Genomic DNA, 19,820 nt, shown 5'->3' on the forward strand with positions numbered 1-19,820 from the left:
GGGATACCCGGAGGGGGAAAAGGGGACAGACATGGTACAGGAGATGACGGAATGGTTGGAGGGATTGTGGGGACGTGAAAACTTCTCCCCCTTTTTTGGGTTAGAGAGGGCGCATAGAGTCCCCTTCAAGAAAGGGGGGCAAGGGGGTCCCCCCAGAGCTATCCTAGTAAAAATCTTTAACTCCCAGGATAGGGACACAATCATTCGTAAGGCTCGGGAGAAGTCACCATTAATGGTAAACGGGGCGCGGGTATCTATATACCCAGACTATGCAAGAGAAACTCAGAGGATGAGAGCCAGTTACAAGGGAGTTAAAAAAAGATTGTCGGAAGCCAATATCAAATTCTCAGTCCTATTCCCAGCCAAGATGAGAGTCATTTTTAAGGATAGAACCTGGTTTTTTGATAGTCCGGAAGAGGTGTCGGAATGGCTAGAAGCCCAGGGGGTGGAAACCTCCTGAAATATGATGAGAGCCTAAGGGCTATATCGGTGCCGACGATAACCTGAGATTTTGGGAGGGGGCGGGGTTGGGGGAGGATGGCGCAAGGAGTCGAAGAGGTCTACGTATAGATTAAGGGTAGGCTACGGGGGAGAAGAAGGGGGGGGGAGGAGGGAGGGGAAAGGGGGGGGGGGAGGAGAGGGGGGGAGAGGGGAGCCGGAGGAAATTGTTTTTGTTGGTTTATATCCTTTTTTTTTTTTTTTTTTTTTTTTTTTTTTTTTTTTGTTGGTTAAATGGCGGTAAGAATCATGTCATGGAATATCCGAGGGTTGAGTGACCGAATGAAAAGGTGCGCAATATTTGATTTAATACAGAAACATCTCCCTGCGATGATATGTCTACTAGAAACACATCTCACCAAAGATACAGTTAACAGAGTTAAGAAGAGATGGGCGGGTTTTGAGTTTCACTCATTTGGGAATAATTATTCTAGAGGGGTGACAGTATTAATCCATCAAAAGATTAATTTCTCTCTGTTGGGGAAGCTGATTGATCAACAGGGCCGGTATGTATTTCTGTATGGAGTCTTGGAGGGACGAAGAGTTATCCTGGCTTTTGTCTATATTCCTCCCCCTTTCTCCGTAACCATTCTGGGTGATCTGGTAAAGTTTATCTCGGATAGAGAGGAGTCTCCAGTTTTGGTTATTGGGGACTTCAATGCGATATTGGACCCCAAGTTGGATAGATTAAGTGGGCAGAAGCAGGAAACCCCGAGCCAGACCCGGGGATCCCGGTTAGCATCCTTCTGTGCAGAACTAGGGTGGCTGGATGTATGGAGGAGTAGGTGCGGCCAGAGGAGGGTGTACTCCTGTATGAGTAAATCATATGGTTCACTATCTAGAATTGATCTATGTTTGGCAAATCAGTTATGTATTCCATTGGTGCACAAAGTCGTTTATGAGCCCATTATACTCTCAGACCATTCACCAATTGTGGTCACAATCAAAGGAAAAGAAGAACCAGTTAGATCCTTTAGACTTAACCCGCACTGGTTGGTGGTCTTGGAGGGACAGCTAGACCTTAAAAGGGAGATGGAAGAATTTTGGGTAAAGAACGGAAAAGAGGATAATAGGCTGGTGGTATGGGACACCTTTAAGGCCTTTGTCCGGGGTATTTATCGAAAAGCGATATGGTTAGCGCGGTTGAAGTTCCACAGGCAGGAAGAGTTACATAAACAGAAACTTGTGGAATTAGAGAAGGAACTCGTAGAGGCTCCAACAGAGGAGAATAGAAGGAGAACATTACGTGCACAACAGGACTATCAAGCTCTTCTGAGCAATAAGGCCCAACATAGATCTTTTTTTAGAGGCCAGAAAGGGTTTGCGGAAGGGGGGAAACCCGGTCGATTCCTAGCAAATAAGATCCAGGATCCCAAGAAGAACAACTATGTGAGTGCAGTGAAGGGGGTAGATGGGGTAACCAGAAGGGATACGGAGCAGATAGTGCAACAGTTTGCCCAATTTTACTCAGAGATATATAGATCATCTGACTCCGGTACAGAGGAGGGAATGGAAAGCTATTTAAAAGGAATCCACTTCCCCAAATTGTCAGACTCCCAGAAGGATTTCCTGGACACCCCTATTTCATTAATAGAGCTGAAAGAGATAGTTCGAAACTGTAGCCGGGATACAGCCCCGGGGTCAGATGGCCTCCCATTTAGCTTCTACAGGAGGAACCCTGAGATTAGTTTATCTGGATTATTGGGACTGTATGAGGAAATTTTTAAGCAAGGGAAGGTCTCTAACAGCATGTCTGAAGCCAATATGGTTCTGATCCTCAAGAAAGGGAAGGATACATTGGATATGGGGTCGTATAGGCCTATATCCCTGCTTAACACTGATTTTAAAATATTGGCAAAATTGCTGGCCACTAGATTGGGGAAAGTAATTACTACTCTGATTCATGGGGATCAGAATGGCTTCATCCCAGGGAGGAAAGTAGGGGACTGCCTGCAGAGACTGTACGCCGCCATCGAACTGGGGAAGGGGGACCTCCGCTCCATCCTGGCTCTGGACGCAGTTAAAGCGTTCGACAGGGTGGAGTGGAGGTTTCTCTGGAAAGTATTGGAACAATTTGGGTTCGGCCCAGGGTTCATCCGGTGGGTTCGGTGCCTGTATGAAGCCCCTAGAGCCAAAATTATTCTGAACGGCAAGGAATCTAGTGGCTTTGAGTTGACTAGGGGCACTAGGCAGGGGTGTCCGCTGTCGCCCCTGCTGTTTGCTCTATTTATAGAGCCACTAGCTATTCGAATAAGAGAGGATAAGGGGATAGTGGGAGGAGGATGTGGGGGGGTAGACGATAAAGTATGTCTATATGCAGATGACATTATATTGTACCTTAGAGAATCCCCCACCTCCATTCCAAAGGTGATGGAGGTTATTGAGGAATATGGGGAATGGTCGGGTCTACAAATCAACTGGGGAAAGACTCAGCTTCTTCCCCTTGATAAGAATGTTATTAGGCTTATCGACCCGAATAGATTTAAGATCAGTGAGGACTCTCTGATGTATCTAGGGATCAGAATCTCGGCGCAGTTGGATGAATTTGTACAGATGAATTTGCTACCCCTTATTAAAGCTATAAGAGAGAATGTGTTCGTCTGGTGTAGACTCCCCCTATCGAGGGCGGACAGAATCAGTCTGGTTAAGATGATTCTGCTCCCCAGATTATTATTTGTCCTGTCGGCTAGCCCTATGTGGATACCAGACTCCTTCTTTAGGTTAATTAATTCCTTAATAAATGATTTGGTATGGGGACGAAAGAAAGTTAGAATGAAATTAATCCACCTATATAAACCGATGGGAGAAGGGGGGTTTGGGTTACCCTTCATCTTCGGCTATTTTATTTCGGCACAGATCAGTAGGTTAATAGGATGGGAAAAGAATAGGCTATATGAGTGTATGGTGAAACTTACTGAAGGTAGAATGATCACAATTTTTGAGACACTGGAAAGTGGTTATTTTTTACAGCCTCAGTTTAAGGGGCTGGTAACTTGTAATTTAGCGCACAGATCATGGGAGGCTTTAAAGCAATTATTGAAAATTAGGGGTTTGTTGATGGATACACCATTATGGTTCAATCGGAATCTGCCCAGTCTCTGGGGCTTACCGGATCCTTCCTTCTGGATAAGACGGGGGGTCCGTCATATCCCCCAAATCTGGGTAGAGGGTAAGATGAAGACATTCTATGAACTGCAGAATTTGTTTCACTTAGGTAAAGGGGACTTTTTAAAATATCTTCAGGTAGCACATGCCTTAGCCCGAGTGAATGAGCAGAGGAACATGAAAATTGAGAGTCACGAATGTATCGATTACCTGCACACAGCAAGTAGTACAAATAAGTTGATCACGAAGATTTACAGGTATATTATTAAGAGTTACACTAGGGATATGATACATAGTTCTAGGACAAAATGGGAAGTTAGCCTAGGACCAATAGTAGAGGGAAGGTGGGTACAGGTTGTAAAGCACATAGCAACATGTTCCTTTAATTGGAACCATAAGATAATACAACATAATATAGTACATAGGTTATATTTTGCACCGAAGGATTTGGTTAAAATGAAATACAGGGGGGATGCGTGTTGTGGAAAATGTCAACAACGGAACGCTGATTTCGTGCATGTATTATGGAATTGCCCTAAGGTTAGCCAATATTGGGAAGCAGTATATAGGAAAGTTGAGAGAGTCCTTCGAGTGCGGTTCGAACCAACATTACCCGTTTCTATCCTGGGGCTCACCGATGAATTAAATTTGGAACAGAGGGACAGAGACACAGTCAGGAGGGTGATGCACATAGCTTGTGTGTGCATAGCGAGGAAGTGGGGAGGCAAAGAAGCTCCAACAATGGAATATTGGTATAATCTGACCCTTAGAATTAAGCAATATGAAAAAATCTGTTCCTCAGAGGTAGGCAGTCATAAGAGATGGATTAGAAGATGGGAAAGATGGAATTAAAGGTGCCCCCCTTTCTTTTTCTTTCTTTTTCCTTTTTTTTTTTTTTTTTTTTTTTTTCTCTCCTTCGGCTCCTCTCTAGGGGAGGGTGGGGTGGGGAGGGGGGTAGGTTTAGGGATTGTGAGCATATTATATATGTATATCTGGGTAGCAACTTGGAGATACAAAATAACGCTGTATGATATGGGAGTGTATCCCTCTAGTTGACTACCATATTAGGAAGGTTTAATAATTCTAGGAAGGGGAGGAAAAAAGAAAAATATAATAAACAAACACTTTTTACCTGTGCAGTATATGGGAGCTATCTAGTCTGTATGTATTTATTGTGGTAACACAGAAGGGTAAAATAATGTTGTACTGCATAAGACTAAAGTTTTTGTATTTATTGTAATATAATGTATAATGTACTGCATAGGACTAAATGTTCTTTTGTATTTTTTGTAATGTTTAATAAAAATCTATTTAAAAAAAAAAAAAAAAAAAAAGACTATCCTGGGACGGTCTGTAAAGATTTAAGTGATTAAATACTTAGGTTCCTTTGTCAGCTGTCAGTGGATTCAGGACAGAAAGCTGATTTACACAAACTGCTTAAATAATGAAGAAAGGCAGGGGAAAAGGAAGATCACAGGCACAGGTTTACTATCATCGTCTGCACTATTCATTTATAAAACTTTACGCTTTAAGTTTCCAGCTCCAGTTTAGTATTGATCTATACATTCATGACGATATCAGACATAATGTAACTTACCGGTCCATGTTCTTGAAAATATTACATTTGTTGTCCTTCGCTGTGAGCTGGAAGGCCAGTGCTGAGTGATGACTCTCTAATACGGCCGTGTCATTGTACAGGAGGGCTAACTCACTTCCGGCATTGCAGAGAAAAGAATTGGTGCGACCCGGGTGATCGATGTCGTGAACGGTGGCAGCTATTAAAGCAGCTATTTTGTCCAGCTGATCCAGACATGTCTAAGAAGAAAATATACAAAGTCAGATGGCAACAAAGCAGAGAAAATTTAAAGGGGTTTAGGAACTATTATATCTGATCTTGGGGGCCAACAGTAGTTGTGTCGCTAGCAAACAAAGAGTACCGAGGCAGAAGCAGGGGTCTAAATACTTAAAGGGGTTGGCCACTTTACCTTAATAGATGTATATTGCTAAATTACCTGATATCCTGCCCCCCCCCCCACATACATTACAAAATACATGAGGCAAAGTGGCCAACCCCTTTTAACACTTCAAGGAGCCCAGAACCAGCTGCATTGTGCCCCCTGTTTAAAAGCAACATAACAACCAACATCTAAAGGGGCTGTGACACTCCCCCAATAATCAGATATAACTGGCCTATTCTGCAGGTAGGCCATCAATAGTAATTCCGGGACAACCCCCTTAAAAGGTCATTTCACACAAAGTTTTCTAAGTGGACTTTTCTAAGAGTCTTTCAACTCAAAATTTTTTTAAAAAACATCAATGGGAAGCAGAAATTTTTTTTTCAAATCTTAAAACTTGTTGTGAAGAGATACTTTGATTTCATATCATAATTCTAGAAATAGCAGGAATGTGGGAAGGCTTCCTACAGTAAGGCCTTATGCCCACCAATGTAGTGTTCCGACCTGTGCTAGAGCCTGGCCTCATGTATACCAATGGGCTCATACACAGCTATGGTTTCCATGACCCCTGTGTATGAACCGACTTCTCGGGCCGCACATTTTGGAGCAGTTGTTACTCCTGCTCCTTTTCTACTGTCATCGGCTCGTGAGTGGACCTTGATAAAACACAGTCCACTCTTTGTGACTGCCCACATTCATGTAGCTTTAAAGGGAACCTACCACCACAAATCTACCTATAAAGGTAGATCGGGTGGTAGGTGGATCAATATGACGTGAGGATAGCCCTTTTAAGGGCTAATCCTCACGTCCCTGCACTTTTTTGATAACTTTTATTCTCGGAATATGTAAATTTTGTAATTTTGAGCTGAAGCTACACAGCGCGGCTACTCCACGCCCCAGTAGCCTCTTTGCTCCTCCTACCCAAAATCTTCGGCACACAGCTTCTTGTAGCTGCGCACCCTCGTACGACGTACCCGCTGTGTGCGCATGCACATGTGCAGACAGCAGGTTTGTCGGACGAGGGCACGCAGCTACGCAGCCAAAGATTTTGGGTAGGAGGAACAAAGAGGCTACTGGGGCGTGGAGTACTCCACGCCCCAGTTGCCTCTTTACAAAATTTACATATTACGAGAATAAAAGTTGTCAAAAAAGTGTGGGGACATGATGATTGGCCCTTAAAAGGGCTATCCGTATGTCCTATTGATCCACCTACCACCCGATCTACCTTTATAGGTAGATTTGTGGTGGTAGGTTCCCTTTAATCTGTAGTGTAAGAAGCTCCTTCTACAGGACTATCTTGAGGCCCAGAGTGTTGTATTCAGATGGTATGAAGATAACACTGCTTTATATCCAAATACCTTAACGTTCTCCTTCTTAAGGAAATAGGCGGTGGCATGTAGGACGTCGGCGGCATGGGTGGAGTTGTGGTAGGCATTGGACGCATGATAGTTGGCCTCAATTATTTGCAGCCAGGAGCGCAGGGTGGCTTCTGAGCAGTTCAGAAATTCACAGACACCAAAGCAGGCAAATATTTTCAAACCAAGGTAAACTAGTGGCCTAAAAACAAATACATACAGATATTAAAAGGAAAGTCCTACTTGTATACAAACACGACTGACACATGACTGAATGTCCTCAGTGATGTTAGGTCATATGACGTGATTGGCTGCTGCAGTGATCTGAACAGAAACGGTTCATGACAAGTAGATGTCACCAAGGACCGGCGTCTGATTGGCTCCCGCATGCTCCCCCTGCCGCCCCACCCATTAGTGAGATAAGTGCTTCTAGCAAGTAGCGAGGAGAGGATTTTTCAGCACTCCGCTGTAGTTAAAACTAGTTACAGGCTTTTTATCCTACATCTTCAATATATGGCAGGATACAATGGAAAAGCTACACGATCAGCGCGTTTATGCGAAATCTTAGCCTAAGTCATGATCTGATGCGTGCAGCATGATCACATGATCTTGTGTAGTAACAAATCTCATTAAAACCTTTATCACAAATCACTTCTAAGCAAATAAATATATAAAATCACTTGAAGAACATGAAAAAAGGTACTACGGGTATCACTTGTGTGGCTCTCATATGATAATGTAACTCCCATTATAGCTGCGGGTCCCATTCTCCTGATCAGGTAGACCTCCAGCAGTTGGACCCTAACAGATCAGCTAGCTATCCCAATCCCAGTGATAGTGAACCTTTTAAAGAGCTGAGTGCCCAAAATTCACATCACAAAGTGCCGACACAGCAATTTATTCAGCACCCTATTGCTCCCTGCTCTACCACAGCTTTCAATTGCATTGGCCCCTTGAGGTCACCAATTTTGGTGAGAGGAAGAGAGGATATTCAGATTATGATTTACTCATAGATCCAGCCACCATGTCTGTGGTAATCTTCTTATATTTGTTATCCATGGCCTCCTTCCTTCTAAAACGCCAGGTTCTGAGTCCAAGCCGTAGCTTCACAGGCTTTTACACTGTTTCCCCTGCTCCCTCAACACTTCTCCTTTCCTCTGTCTGATGTAATCTCACAGTGAGAGGGGAAGAAGCTCCTACACAGTGTAACATCCTGTGAAGTTAGAGCATATTTAGCTGTTTTATTAAATTTAGTATTTTATTGAAAGAAACCATTAAAGCAAATCTTCCATCAAAAACCATCATGATAATTATGTTAAGGAACCAGAAGGGCTCTGGAGGTGTTATCAGAGCACCTCCATGCTTTACAAGCTGTTACACTGGGCAGGAGCACTTCCCCCCTTCCTCTGCTTCCAAGAGATTACAGCAGGCAGAGGGAGGGGGGGGGGGAAGGGCTCAGGTTAGCGCCCCCCCCCCAGATCCCTTTTGACTCATTAGCATAATTTTTAAAAGTTTACTTTTAAAGAGGCCATGGATCACCAACTTCTAGATTTATGAGTAAGTTCCCCTGATTTATTAAGCTTGATGGTAGATTTCCTTTAAATACTTGGGATTTAGGTAGCATCTGTCATTTGTTACGACCACTTACCTTTTATGTGTAACAGCTTCTAGCTCAAAAATGTTAAAGTCCCAGGAATCCTCATTATCCAGGAGCTGGGCTATTCGAGGTGGAACGTCATTGATGGTTATGGGCACAGAGAGGTGACTATGGCTGTGGTGGATGTCTGGAACAACAAGAACGTTCAGCTATTATCTGCTCAGAGGTTCTACAGTCCACCAGGGCTGATATATAATAGAAAGCAATGGCTGCTGCAAAACAACCTAAAACACATGGACCCCAGGCCAGGTGGCAACCTGCTAACATGGTACAACTTAATCAAACTAAGGCTATAGCAGAATACCGTATTTTCCAGACTATAAGGCGCACCGGATTATTAAAGCGCACCATCAATAAATGCCTGCTAAAACGTCTAGGTTCATATATAAGGCGCGCCTGATTATAAGGATGAATGACCAGCAGGTGGCAGACCTGTGCACAGTTCAAGGCAGCTGTTTTCTGTAAATGCGGTTCATATATAAGGACTATAAGGTGCACCTTTGATTTCTGAGAGAATCAAAGGTTTTTTGTGCACCTTATAGTCGAAAAATACGGTATGTTCTGTCGAGCTGTAAAAGTCTGTTCACATTAAAGCTCTGCTCAAGGTTCTCCCCTGACCTCTGGTGAAGTAATCCGCACAAGATTTACATGCTAAGCCCCATCTTCCAGTATGAGTGTTTGCTTCTGTGCACAACGTTTTACTGACCACTAGGTGGCGCTGATGTGATGTGACAGGAGGAAAATGGATAACAATGCACACCAGAAGCAAACCGCAGTGTATTTCCAAAATTATTTCCAATTTTATTAAATATAAATCCACAAACAAAAAACACATTAAAAAAAAAACAAAACAAAGTAGTGGTCCATGATATGTCTCACATACCAGTGGGTATAAACAGCTATGAATACAGTATTACTGAGTATATGCACAGGATGGCAGTATATGTAAACCATGATGTGCTGGATGCCGTCCTCCTTAATGGAGTAACTACATGGTGTGCTCAGCCCGTCTCCCTGAAGTTCACGCTGGATTATATGGACTTTCACACTTGGGTGATTATGTTTTGCCTAAAATGCTTGTAACAATTGATATATTTTTGATAAAGAAAAATTGCTAAACAGCAAATAACAGCGTGGTGAGCGTTTCATTCGTACTTTATGTAAACCATGAACAAATAGGAAATATACAGACCAATGCAATGAGGCTATGTGTGGGAACCTCAGGGAGACAGACAGCTGGCAATACACGAGGGGTAGAGAGTTTTTTTGGGGTCCACCACTACGTACATATATTCTGTGGAGGAGGAGATGTATCATTTGCCAGGGGAGTGACTTGAGGGGGTGCGATCGCAACCGGGCCCAAGCGGCTTTGGGGGCCCATAAGGTGTCACTTTCCCATATGAGAAGACTATTACTATAAACCATACATTATAGTCGGGGCCCTGGCACAAACTCTGCACTGGGGACCATCAGCTTCAAGTTACGCAACTGTCATACGCCAGTGCAGGAGCATGATACTGCCCCCGTGTACCGCCAGATACATCAAGATGCTTCTTTATGTATCTGGTGCGACCAGGTAGTTTTGCATAAAAGCCCGAAGGTTTTTCAAAATTACAAAGGCACGTGGTGTGAACGTGATGGTGGTGTAGTCACTGTAAGAATCACAAATTTGCAATTCTTTCACTGCTTCTACACCAGAATAAATGATAACGCTCCCCCCGTGTATTTATTGTTGTGGTATTCATTTGTACTTTGCTGGGAATAGCTACATACTATTTCCAGATGTTACTATTTGAAGGGGCATTCCCACTGGTATGTAAGTCGTATCATACATATGTATATGTTTTGTAAATGTGTTTTGTTTTATGTTTGTGGATTTATATTTATTAAAATTTGGAATACTTTTTGAAATACACAGCTATTTTATTCTGGTGTGTGTTATTATCCATTTTCTCCCCTGTTGTGGGAGCAGAGTATTGTGTTATATGGTATTGGATGTCTTTTGGGGATTACTTTTGGGGCCCACTAGAAGGTGTGTTTTGTACATGTGATTTACTATGTGATTGCCTTGTTAGGATCAGCCAAGAATTGCAATAAAACGTGATATAAACTTACTTTTGGAGAAAACATATTCATTTCCTGAAAGTCTTCGCAAACCATCCTAAAAAATTTCAATATAATTTGTTTTAGTTATCAATCACTTACATATGTGTAAAGTTATGCTTTACTTTCTACCCTAAAACATTAATGGCAGGGATGCCCATAACTTCCTCATTGATAACATATTGGGAGTCTATATCCGACTATTTTTTTAAATTCAGTTTTTCATGGAAATAGGCGATGGTTTAGAGTCATTAAATACTATGGAGGGGCAGGAGATAAGCTGTGACATCATCTATTGTCAGTAGTGATGTAATGATGGGTCAGTGTTATCTATATAGAGGTCATTGTACAGGGAGGGGCAGGAGATAAGCTGTGACATCATCTATTGTCAGTAGTGATGTAATGATGGGTCAGTGTTATCTATATAGAGGTCATTGTACAGGGAGGGGGAGGAGATAAGCTGTGACATCATCTATTGTCAGTAGTGATGTAATGATGGGTCAGTGTTATCTATATAGAGGTCATTGTACAGGGAGGGGGAGGAGATAAGCTGTGACATCATCTATTGTCAGTAGTGATGTAATGATGGGTCAGTGTTATCTATATAGAGGTCATTGTACAGTGAAGGAGGAGGAGATAAGCTGTGACATCATCTATTGTCAGTAGTGATGTAATCATGGGCCAGTGTTATCTATATAGAGGTCATTGTACAGGGAGGGGGAGGAGATAAGCTGTGACATCATCTATTGTAAGTAGTGATGCAATGGTGGGTCAGTGTTATCTATATAGAGATCATTGTACAGGGAGGAGGAGGAGATAAGCTGTGATATCATCTATTGTCAGTAGTGATGTAATGATGGGTCAGTGTTATCTATATAGAGATCATTGTACAGGAAGCAGGGCGAGGAGATAAGCTGTGACATCATCTATTGTCAGTAGTGATGTAATGGTGGGTCAGTGTTATCTATATAGAGATCATTGTACAGGAAGGAGGGCGAGGAGATAAGCTGTGACATCATCTATTGTCAGTAGTGATGTAATGATGGGTCAGTGTTATCTATATAGAGGTCATTGTACAGGGAGGGGGAGGAGATGAGCTGTGACATCATCTATTGTCAGTAGTGATGTAATGATGGGTCAGTGTTATCTATATAGAGGTCATTGTACAGTGAAGGAGGAGGAGATAAGCTGTGACATCATCTATTGTCAGTAGTGATGTAATCATGGGCCAGTGTTATCTATATAGAGGTCATTGTACAGGGAGGGGGAGGAGATAAGCTGTGACATCATCTATTGTAAGTAGTGATGTAATGGTGGGTCAGTGTTATCTATATAGAGATCATTGTACAGGGAGGAGGAGGAGATAAGCTGTGATATCATCTATTGTCAGTAGTGATGTAATGATGGGTCAGTGTTATCTATATAGAGATCATTGTACAGGAAGCAGGGCGAGGAGATAAGCTGTGACATCATCTATTGTCAGTAGTGATGTAATGGTGGGTCAGTGTTATCTATATAGAGATCATTGTACAGGAAGGAGGGCGAGGAGATAAGCTGTGACATCATCTATTGTCAGTAGTGATGTAATGATGGGTCAGTGTTATCTATATAGAGGTCATTGTACAGGGAGGGGGAGGAGATAAGCTGTGACATCATCTATTGTCAGTAGTGATGTAATGATGGGTCAGTGTTATCTATATAGAGATCATTGTACAGGAAGGAGGGCGAGGAGATAAGCTGTGACATCATCTATTGTCAGTAGTGATGTAATGATGGGTCAGTGTTATCTATATAGAGGTCATTGTAAAGGGAGGGGGAGGAGATAAGCTGTGACATCATCTATTGTCAGTAGTGATGTAATGATGGGTCAGTGTTATCTATATAGAGGTCATTGTACAGGAAGGAAGAGGAGATAAGCTGTGACATCATCTATTGTCAGTAGTGATGTAATGATGGGTCAGTAATGTCTATATAGAGGTCATTGTACAGGGAGGGGGAGGAGATAAGCTGTGACATCATCTATTGTCAGTAGTGATGTAATGATGGGTCAGTGTTATCTATATAGAGATCATTGTACAGGAAGGAGGGCGAGGAGATAAGCTGTGACATCATCTATTGTCAGTAGTGATGTAATGATGGGTCAGTGTTATCTATATAGAGGTCATTGTACAGGGAGGGGGAGGAGATAAGCTGTGACATCATCTATTGTCAGTAGTGATGTAATGATGGGTCAGTGTTATCTATATAGAGGTCATTGTACAGGAAGGAAGAGGAGATAAGCTGTGACATCATCTATTGTCAGTAGTGATGTAATGATGGGTCAGTGATGTCTATATAGAGGTCATTGTACAGGGAGAGGGAGGAGATAAGCTGTGACATCATCTATTGTCAGTAGTGATGTAATGATGGGTCAGTGTTATCTATATAGAGATCATTGTACAGGAAGGAGGGCGAGGAGATAAGCTGTGACATCATCTATTGTCAGTAGTGATGTAATGATGGGTCAGTGTTATCTATATAGAGGTCATTGTACAGGGAGGGGGAGGAGATAAGCTGTGACATCATCTATTGTCAGTAGTGATGTAATGATGGGTCAGTGTTATCTATACAGAGGTCATTGTACAGGGAGGGGGAGGAGATAAGCTGTGACATCATCTATTGTCAGTAGTGATGTAATGATGGGTCAGTGTTATGTATATAGAGGACATTGTACAGGGAGGGGGTGGAGATAAGCTGTGACATCATCTATTGTCAGTAGTGATGTAATGATGGGTCAGTGTTATCTATATAGAGGTCATTGTACAGGGAGGGGGAGGAGATAAGCTGTGACATCATCTATTGTCAGTAGTGATGTAATGATGGGTCAGTGTTATCTATATAGAGGTCATTGTACAGGGAGGGGGAGGAGATAAGCTGTGACATCATCTATTGTCAGTAGTGATGTAATGATGGGTCAGTGTTATCTATATAGAGGTCATTGTACAGGGAGGGGGAGGAGATAAGCTGTGACATCATCTATTGTCAGTAGTGATGTAATGATGGGTCAGTGTTATGTATATAGAGGACATTGTACAGGGAGGGGGTGGAGATAAGCTGTGACATCATCTATTGTCAGTAGTGATGTAATGATGGGTCAGTGTTATCTATATAGAAGTCATTGTACAGGGAGGGGGAGGAGATAAGCTGTGACATCATCTATTGTCAGTAGTGATGGGTCAGTGTTATCTATATAGAGGATATTGTACAGGGAGGGGGAGGAGATAAGCTGTGACATCATCTATTGTCAGTAGTGATGTAATGATGGGTCAGTGTTATCTATATAGAGGACATTGTACAGGGAGGGGGTGGAGATAAGCTGTGACATCATCTATTGTCAGTAGTGATGTAATGATGGGTCAGTGTTATCTATATAGAAGTCATTGTACAGGGAGGGGGAGGAGATAAGCTGTGACATCATCTATTGTCAGTAGTGATGTAGTGATGGGTCAGTGTTATCTATATAGAGGTCATTGTACAGGGAGGGGGAGGAAATAAGCTGTGACATCATCTATTGTCAGTAGTGATGTAATGATGGGTCAGTGTTATCTATATAGAGGTCATTGTACAGGGAGGGGGAGGAGATAAGCTGTGACATCATCTATTGTCAGTAGTGATGTAATGATGGGTCAGTGTTATGTATATAGAGGACATTGTACAGGGAGGGGGTGGAGATAAGCTGTGACATCATCTATTGTCAGTAGTGATGTAATGATGGGTCAGTGTTATCTATATAGAGATCATTGTACAGGGAGGGGGAGGAGATAAGCTGTGACATCATCTATTGTCAGTAGTGATGTAATGATGGGTCAGTGTTATCTATATAGAGGTCATTGTACAGGGAGGGGCAGGAGATAAGCTGTGACATCATCTATTGTCAGTAGTGATGTAATGATGGGTCAGTGTTATCTATATAGAGGTCATTGTACAGGGAGGGGGAGGAGATAAGCTGTGACATCATCTATTGTCAGTAGTGATGTAATGATGGGTCAGTGTTATGTATATAGAGGACATTGTACAGGGAGGGGGTGGAGATAAGCTGTGACATCATCTATTGTCAGTAGTGATGTAATGATGGGTCAGTGTTATCTATATCGAAGTCATTGTACAGGGAGGGGGAGGAGATAAGCTGTGACATCATCTATTGTCAGTAGTGATGTAGTGATGGGTCAGTGTTATCTATATAGAGGACATTGTACAGGGAGGGGGAGGAGATAAGCTGTGACATCATCTATTGTCAGTAGTGATGTAATGATGGGTCAGTGATGTCTATATAGAGGTCATTGTACAGGGAGGGGGAGGAGATAAGCTGTGACATCATCTATTGTCAGTAGTGATGTAATGATGGGTCAGTGTTATCTATATAGAGGTCATTGTACAGGGAGGGGGAGGAGATAAGCTGTGACATCATCTATTGTCAGTAGTGATGTAATGATGGAAGTGGAAGTAATAAACTGTACATACAGACATCAGACCTCCAACAAGGTCACTGGTGTGAGGATCCTCGTCTTTGGTTCCCAGCTGTGGAGAATAGAGCTCTGTTGTCCTCAGTATTTCTAGGACTCTGTCTAAGGCCTCTGCCACAGTCACAGGACTGTTCTCCTGAGCTGCATTTATTATATTAATGACCTGTAAAGGAGAAAGGGCGATGTTAGAGATTTTCTTACTCTTATTCTGTATCATAGATAGCAGAAGCATAATAATACTGGAGTGTCTGTGTTTTACATTGTCACAGATCTTTCCCTTTCCATCAATGGTTTGCATTTAACTGCATTTAACTTCTATTTCTACAACTTCATAAAAAAAAATTTCTTGCTCGTTATTTTTCAAGGGATTTTCCATTTCTAGAAAAAAAGGCAGTGATATTGAATAGTTACATGACTCTCTGATATACTGTTAACTAACTCCAAAAAGTATATAAGAACTCTGCTTTCTGTCATTAAGCAGTAAGAATCTACATTGTTTAACTTGTGTGTCAGTCACAAAATTGTATAAGTAAATAGGCAATTAGTCTTACTTGGGGGTTACTTGAACCCACCATCCATCCACCCCAAGGCAATAGACCCAAGTACCCTCCAAACTAGATAGTCTTCTGCTAGACCTTTGAGATCAAGTACTGGGTTAGAAGCTGGGTCCACCAGAAGATCCTCTGATCCCCTGGTGGGCCAGTCCACCTTGTCCAGTTATAGTTACATTGTGCTATCCCTGCAATGAGCTTACATCTCCTTCATCTCTAATTAGAAAACATAAAGCTCTTATAAATGAATGGAATTACCTTTGTTATCGGAGCCTCTATGGTCATGGTATGGATCCGTGCCATGGAGGAGTATCTGTGATTCTGTAAACTTGCTGCTGTATAATGCAAAGGTCATCATAGTATTAGAGAGAGAGAATTGTTATTTATTAGATAAATATACCAAATCAACATCAATATAAAGAATGAATGCAATATACCTGAGGCTAAAGCCTCCTGCTACACTACTGTATACAGCGGCCACACAAATTACAGTTAGCTCAAGGTCGTCATTGACTTCTATTATGTAAGGTCACATTGCGGTGAGGCTGCTGTGTCGCACTGTGACCGGGCCAGGCAGCTCCGCCACAAATTATACAGGAGGTCCTATTCTACCTGTGATGTGGCACAACCGGCCGGCTCCTACGGAGATGGGAGAGATGAGCAGTTCTCACCCCTCCCATCCCCTCCCAACACTTCCCTGTTTGCGTCTCATGCAGTGGTGTGCATGAGGCCTTAACTGTAGGATCAGTGCATAACTATGTGTGATTATATCTGATTATATCCAGGACAGACAGCTGTCAGCCATTGGGAGGGCTTATTACAATCATAGTGCTCTGGCGTTTTCCTTACCATCGCTGCTTCGTGACGTGATTGACCTCACATCTACTGACTCTTTCCGCCTGTTCTTATGCCTGAAGGAATGGGAATGGGATTCTGCAGGAAAATATAAGGATTGTGTTACCGGAAGGTCACTGCCTGTGATAAGCCACCACAAAGGTTTATAACTACAGCATAGTCCTGTATTACACTGGATATAATTCTCATACTCCGTATTATATCTCCTGATACAATTCTAAACTAGAAGCCAAAAGATAAAGATTCTCCAGGGAACTGATAAGATGAAAGTCTGCGAGATAACCTGTGAGTGCGTTGTCTCCTGAGAATTTCTCATCTCGACTTATCTTGTAGATCTGAAAACACAGAAAAGATAAAGCAGGATCGGTACAAGTCGTCTTCTAGAAAATCCACATTCCCCACAATATGTAACGACTCCTCTGTTGTTCCTCTTGGAAATGTATGAATGAAATTAAATGGGGCTTCATAGGCTTCTAATGGGTTTTATCAGAACAGGTTCTGGGTTCTAAGAAGACCTCCAAGGAGTAATATGTTACAGATCTTTTGCAAAAGTATGTAAAGTTTTCTTTACTTCCCCAACCATTACTGATGACCTGATAGATCATCACTAATGGATCAATGAGCCGGCAAGACTTGGATGCCGCACTGATCGGCTGTTCTTCCAGTCTCCAAGTACCGTAACCTATAGAGGAGAGGGAACTGGAAACAGAGGACTCTGACCACCGTATGGTCAATAGTAAGTTCTGTAATGCAGTTCCCCAGCACCACCTCTATACAGTGGATGGAGCCTTCTGCTTCCAGCTCAATCTCCATCATAGGTTCCAGTGATGGATGCAGATAAGTCATTGGTATTAAAAATGGATTTTGTGGTCAGACAACATGTTTTAAGGCTCCCATAGACGCTAGACTGATTTCAGTATTGATCTAATGTATTGATGGGACCCTTGTCTGTTTCATGATAGATAATTCTACGGTAAAAAAACAGATTACCGTAGGCTTCTTTAGCTGAAATTTAATCTTATATGAAGATTGTTCACATTCTGCTGGTCCATATAGACCAGTGATGGCAAACCTTTTAGACACCGAGTGCCCAAACTACAACCAAAACCCGTGTATTTTTTCGCAAAGTGCCACTTTGCATTAAGCATTAACTTATTACTCCCTGCTCTTTCGCAGGTTTGAATTGTATAGGTACCTGAGGACACCAATACAGTAGAAAGAAAGAGAAGAAGTTTGGCTTATCATTGTAGCTTCCTTTTAGGGTCCTGGGCTGCAAGAGGCCTTAAGTCCTGTCTGACGAACACTGCCCTGGGGTGATGGCAAGGGTGCCCATAGAGATGGCCCTGAGTGCCACCTCTGGCACCCGTGCCATAGGTTCGCCACCACTGATATAGACCAATAAACTACAGGGTGGGCCATTTCTATGGATACATCTAAATAAAATGGGAATGCTTGGTGATATCAACTTCCTGTTTGTGGCAGGGAGGGGAGAGACTTTTCAAGATGGGTGTTGACCATTTTGAAGCCAGACATTTTTTTTTCCAATTTGAAGAGGGTCATGTAACACATCAAACTTATAGAGAATTTCACAAGAAAAACAATGGTGTGCTTGGTTTTAATGAAGAAGAAATGCTAGAGCAGGCTTCCATTAGCCATTGTTTCAGATGCTGCACATTTTCATCATATCTTCACAGCATAGACAATTGCTTTCAGATGACCTCAAAGATAAAAGTCAGATCGAGAAACCTTGGTGTCCATTCAACTGGCCCAAGATGACCAATCCACTTTCCAGGGAACTGTTCAGGTAGGAAAACTCAGAACTTTGTGAACATCTGAAGATGTCTATGGTGTCTATACAAGATGTGCAGCCTCTGAAACAACGGATACTGGAAGCCTGTGCTAGCATATCTTCTGTGGTGCTTCTATCAGTGTGTCAGGAGTGGGAGAAGAGGGTTGCACTGACAATCCAACACAACGGGCAGCACTTTGAACACATTTTATAAGTGGTCATAAACTTGTGACTAATAAAGTTACGTTAAAACCAAGCACCCTTGTTTTTTCTTGAAATTCTCAATAATATTGATGTGTAACATGGCCCTCTTCCCATTGGAGAAAAATGTTGGATCCAAAATGGCCAACTTCAAAATGGCCGCCATGGTCAACACACATCTTGAAAAGTTTCTCCCTCCAATATACTAATGTGCCACAAACAGGAAGTTGATATTAGCAACCAGTCCCATTTTATTTAGGTGTATCCATATAAATGGCCCATCCTGCATATGCACATATACCAGTAAAAAAGGGTCCTTTTATATCGGACCACCCTACATTTTATATATCAATATACAGGCTACACAGTGGTCTAGTTCAATAAAATAATACCGCATAGTGTACTTTTCATTACGTCTCATACAGTGACATGCGTACACTAAAGCTGTACACTTCTGATGCGTGTGCCAAATATTAAATCCAAACCCAATATGAACTGAACCTAATTCACATGATGTTATTGGTTTATTATAGAATAAAACAATCCATACCTACACTCATATCCCCTGTCATATCCCTTTCTACCATGACTGAGCCTCAATGTTCCTTTTCTCAGAGAAGTAGTCAGGAGCATTTACCTGTTTATTGTTGTCGGCCGGGCTGCACTGCTTCTTGATGGACACAAAATGTCTAATTTTTCTAGCAACAAAAATATGGAAAAATAATTAACAAAACTATGACTTTCTGATCTAATAATAGACACATGATGCAAAACTGATTTTACAGTAGTTTTCCAGATGTCGCACCATCCTGTCCATAGGCTGTGTTGGAATTGCAGATAAGCTAAGTCCAATAAATCTTTATTACGAATCTGTTTGCAGTTTTGACCATACATAGCTGTAGGCAGTGTAAGGTATTGGCCCAGGAGGACTATGTAGTAATAAATTTGTGTGTGTAGCAGCAGGACAGTGAAAAATGCATTTTTATTCCAGGATTGTAGCTTCTCCAAGTGCAGCGGAAGCTTGTCCTCACACTGCTGTGCGCTTGCTCTTGTAACTTAGGACAACTTTGCATATTAGTTTCTTTGAGATCCTCTTCAGTTTAGGTTGTCCCTCCAGTAGCTGTCTCCCCTAGCAGTGCTGCTCATCTCTGTGAGACCTTATTTTGTTTACAAAAATAATAGACCTATCCAGGAGGAGCTGCTACTACCTGCTCACTCTGGAGGGAGGAGGAGATGATGTGATGCTCTC

General features: G+C 42.2%; 1 protein-coding gene across 6 annotated transcripts in view; it reads right to left on the reverse strand.

Annotated features, from left to right (window-relative positions):
• PDE8B (phosphodiesterase 8B) overlaps window positions 1–19,820 on the reverse strand; it is a 128,024-nt gene that overhangs the window by 8,899 nt on the left and 99,305 nt on the right. For 5 of the 6 annotated variants that reach the window (XM_072137975.1, XM_072137965.1, XM_072137956.1 and 2 more), the window contains 9 exons: window positions 19,209–19,269; window positions 16,865–16,916; window positions 16,576–16,659; window positions 15,985–16,061; window positions 15,174–15,338; window positions 10,686–10,731; window positions 8,562–8,697; window positions 6,917–7,115; window positions 5,201–5,418 (listed from right to left, as the gene is read on the reverse strand). In XM_072137975.1, coding sequence (XP_071994076.1) covers window positions 5,201–5,418; window positions 6,917–7,115; window positions 8,562–8,697; window positions 10,686–10,731; window positions 15,174–15,338; window positions 15,985–16,061; window positions 16,576–16,659; window positions 16,865–16,916; window positions 19,209–19,269 — 1,038 coding nt within the window. The remainder of the gene's footprint in view (window positions 1–5,200; window positions 5,419–6,916; window positions 7,116–8,561; window positions 8,698–10,685; window positions 10,732–15,173; window positions 15,339–15,984; window positions 16,062–16,575; window positions 16,660–16,864; window positions 16,917–19,208; window positions 19,270–19,820) is intronic. The other variant, XM_072137947.1, reaches the window with a different exon arrangement.

This window comes from Engystomops pustulosus, chromosome 1, assembly GCF_040894005.1.
Source record: "Engystomops pustulosus chromosome 1, aEngPut4.maternal, whole genome shotgun sequence".
In the NCBI taxonomy this organism is placed as follows: Eukaryota; Metazoa; Chordata; class Amphibia; order Anura; family Leptodactylidae; genus Engystomops; species Engystomops pustulosus.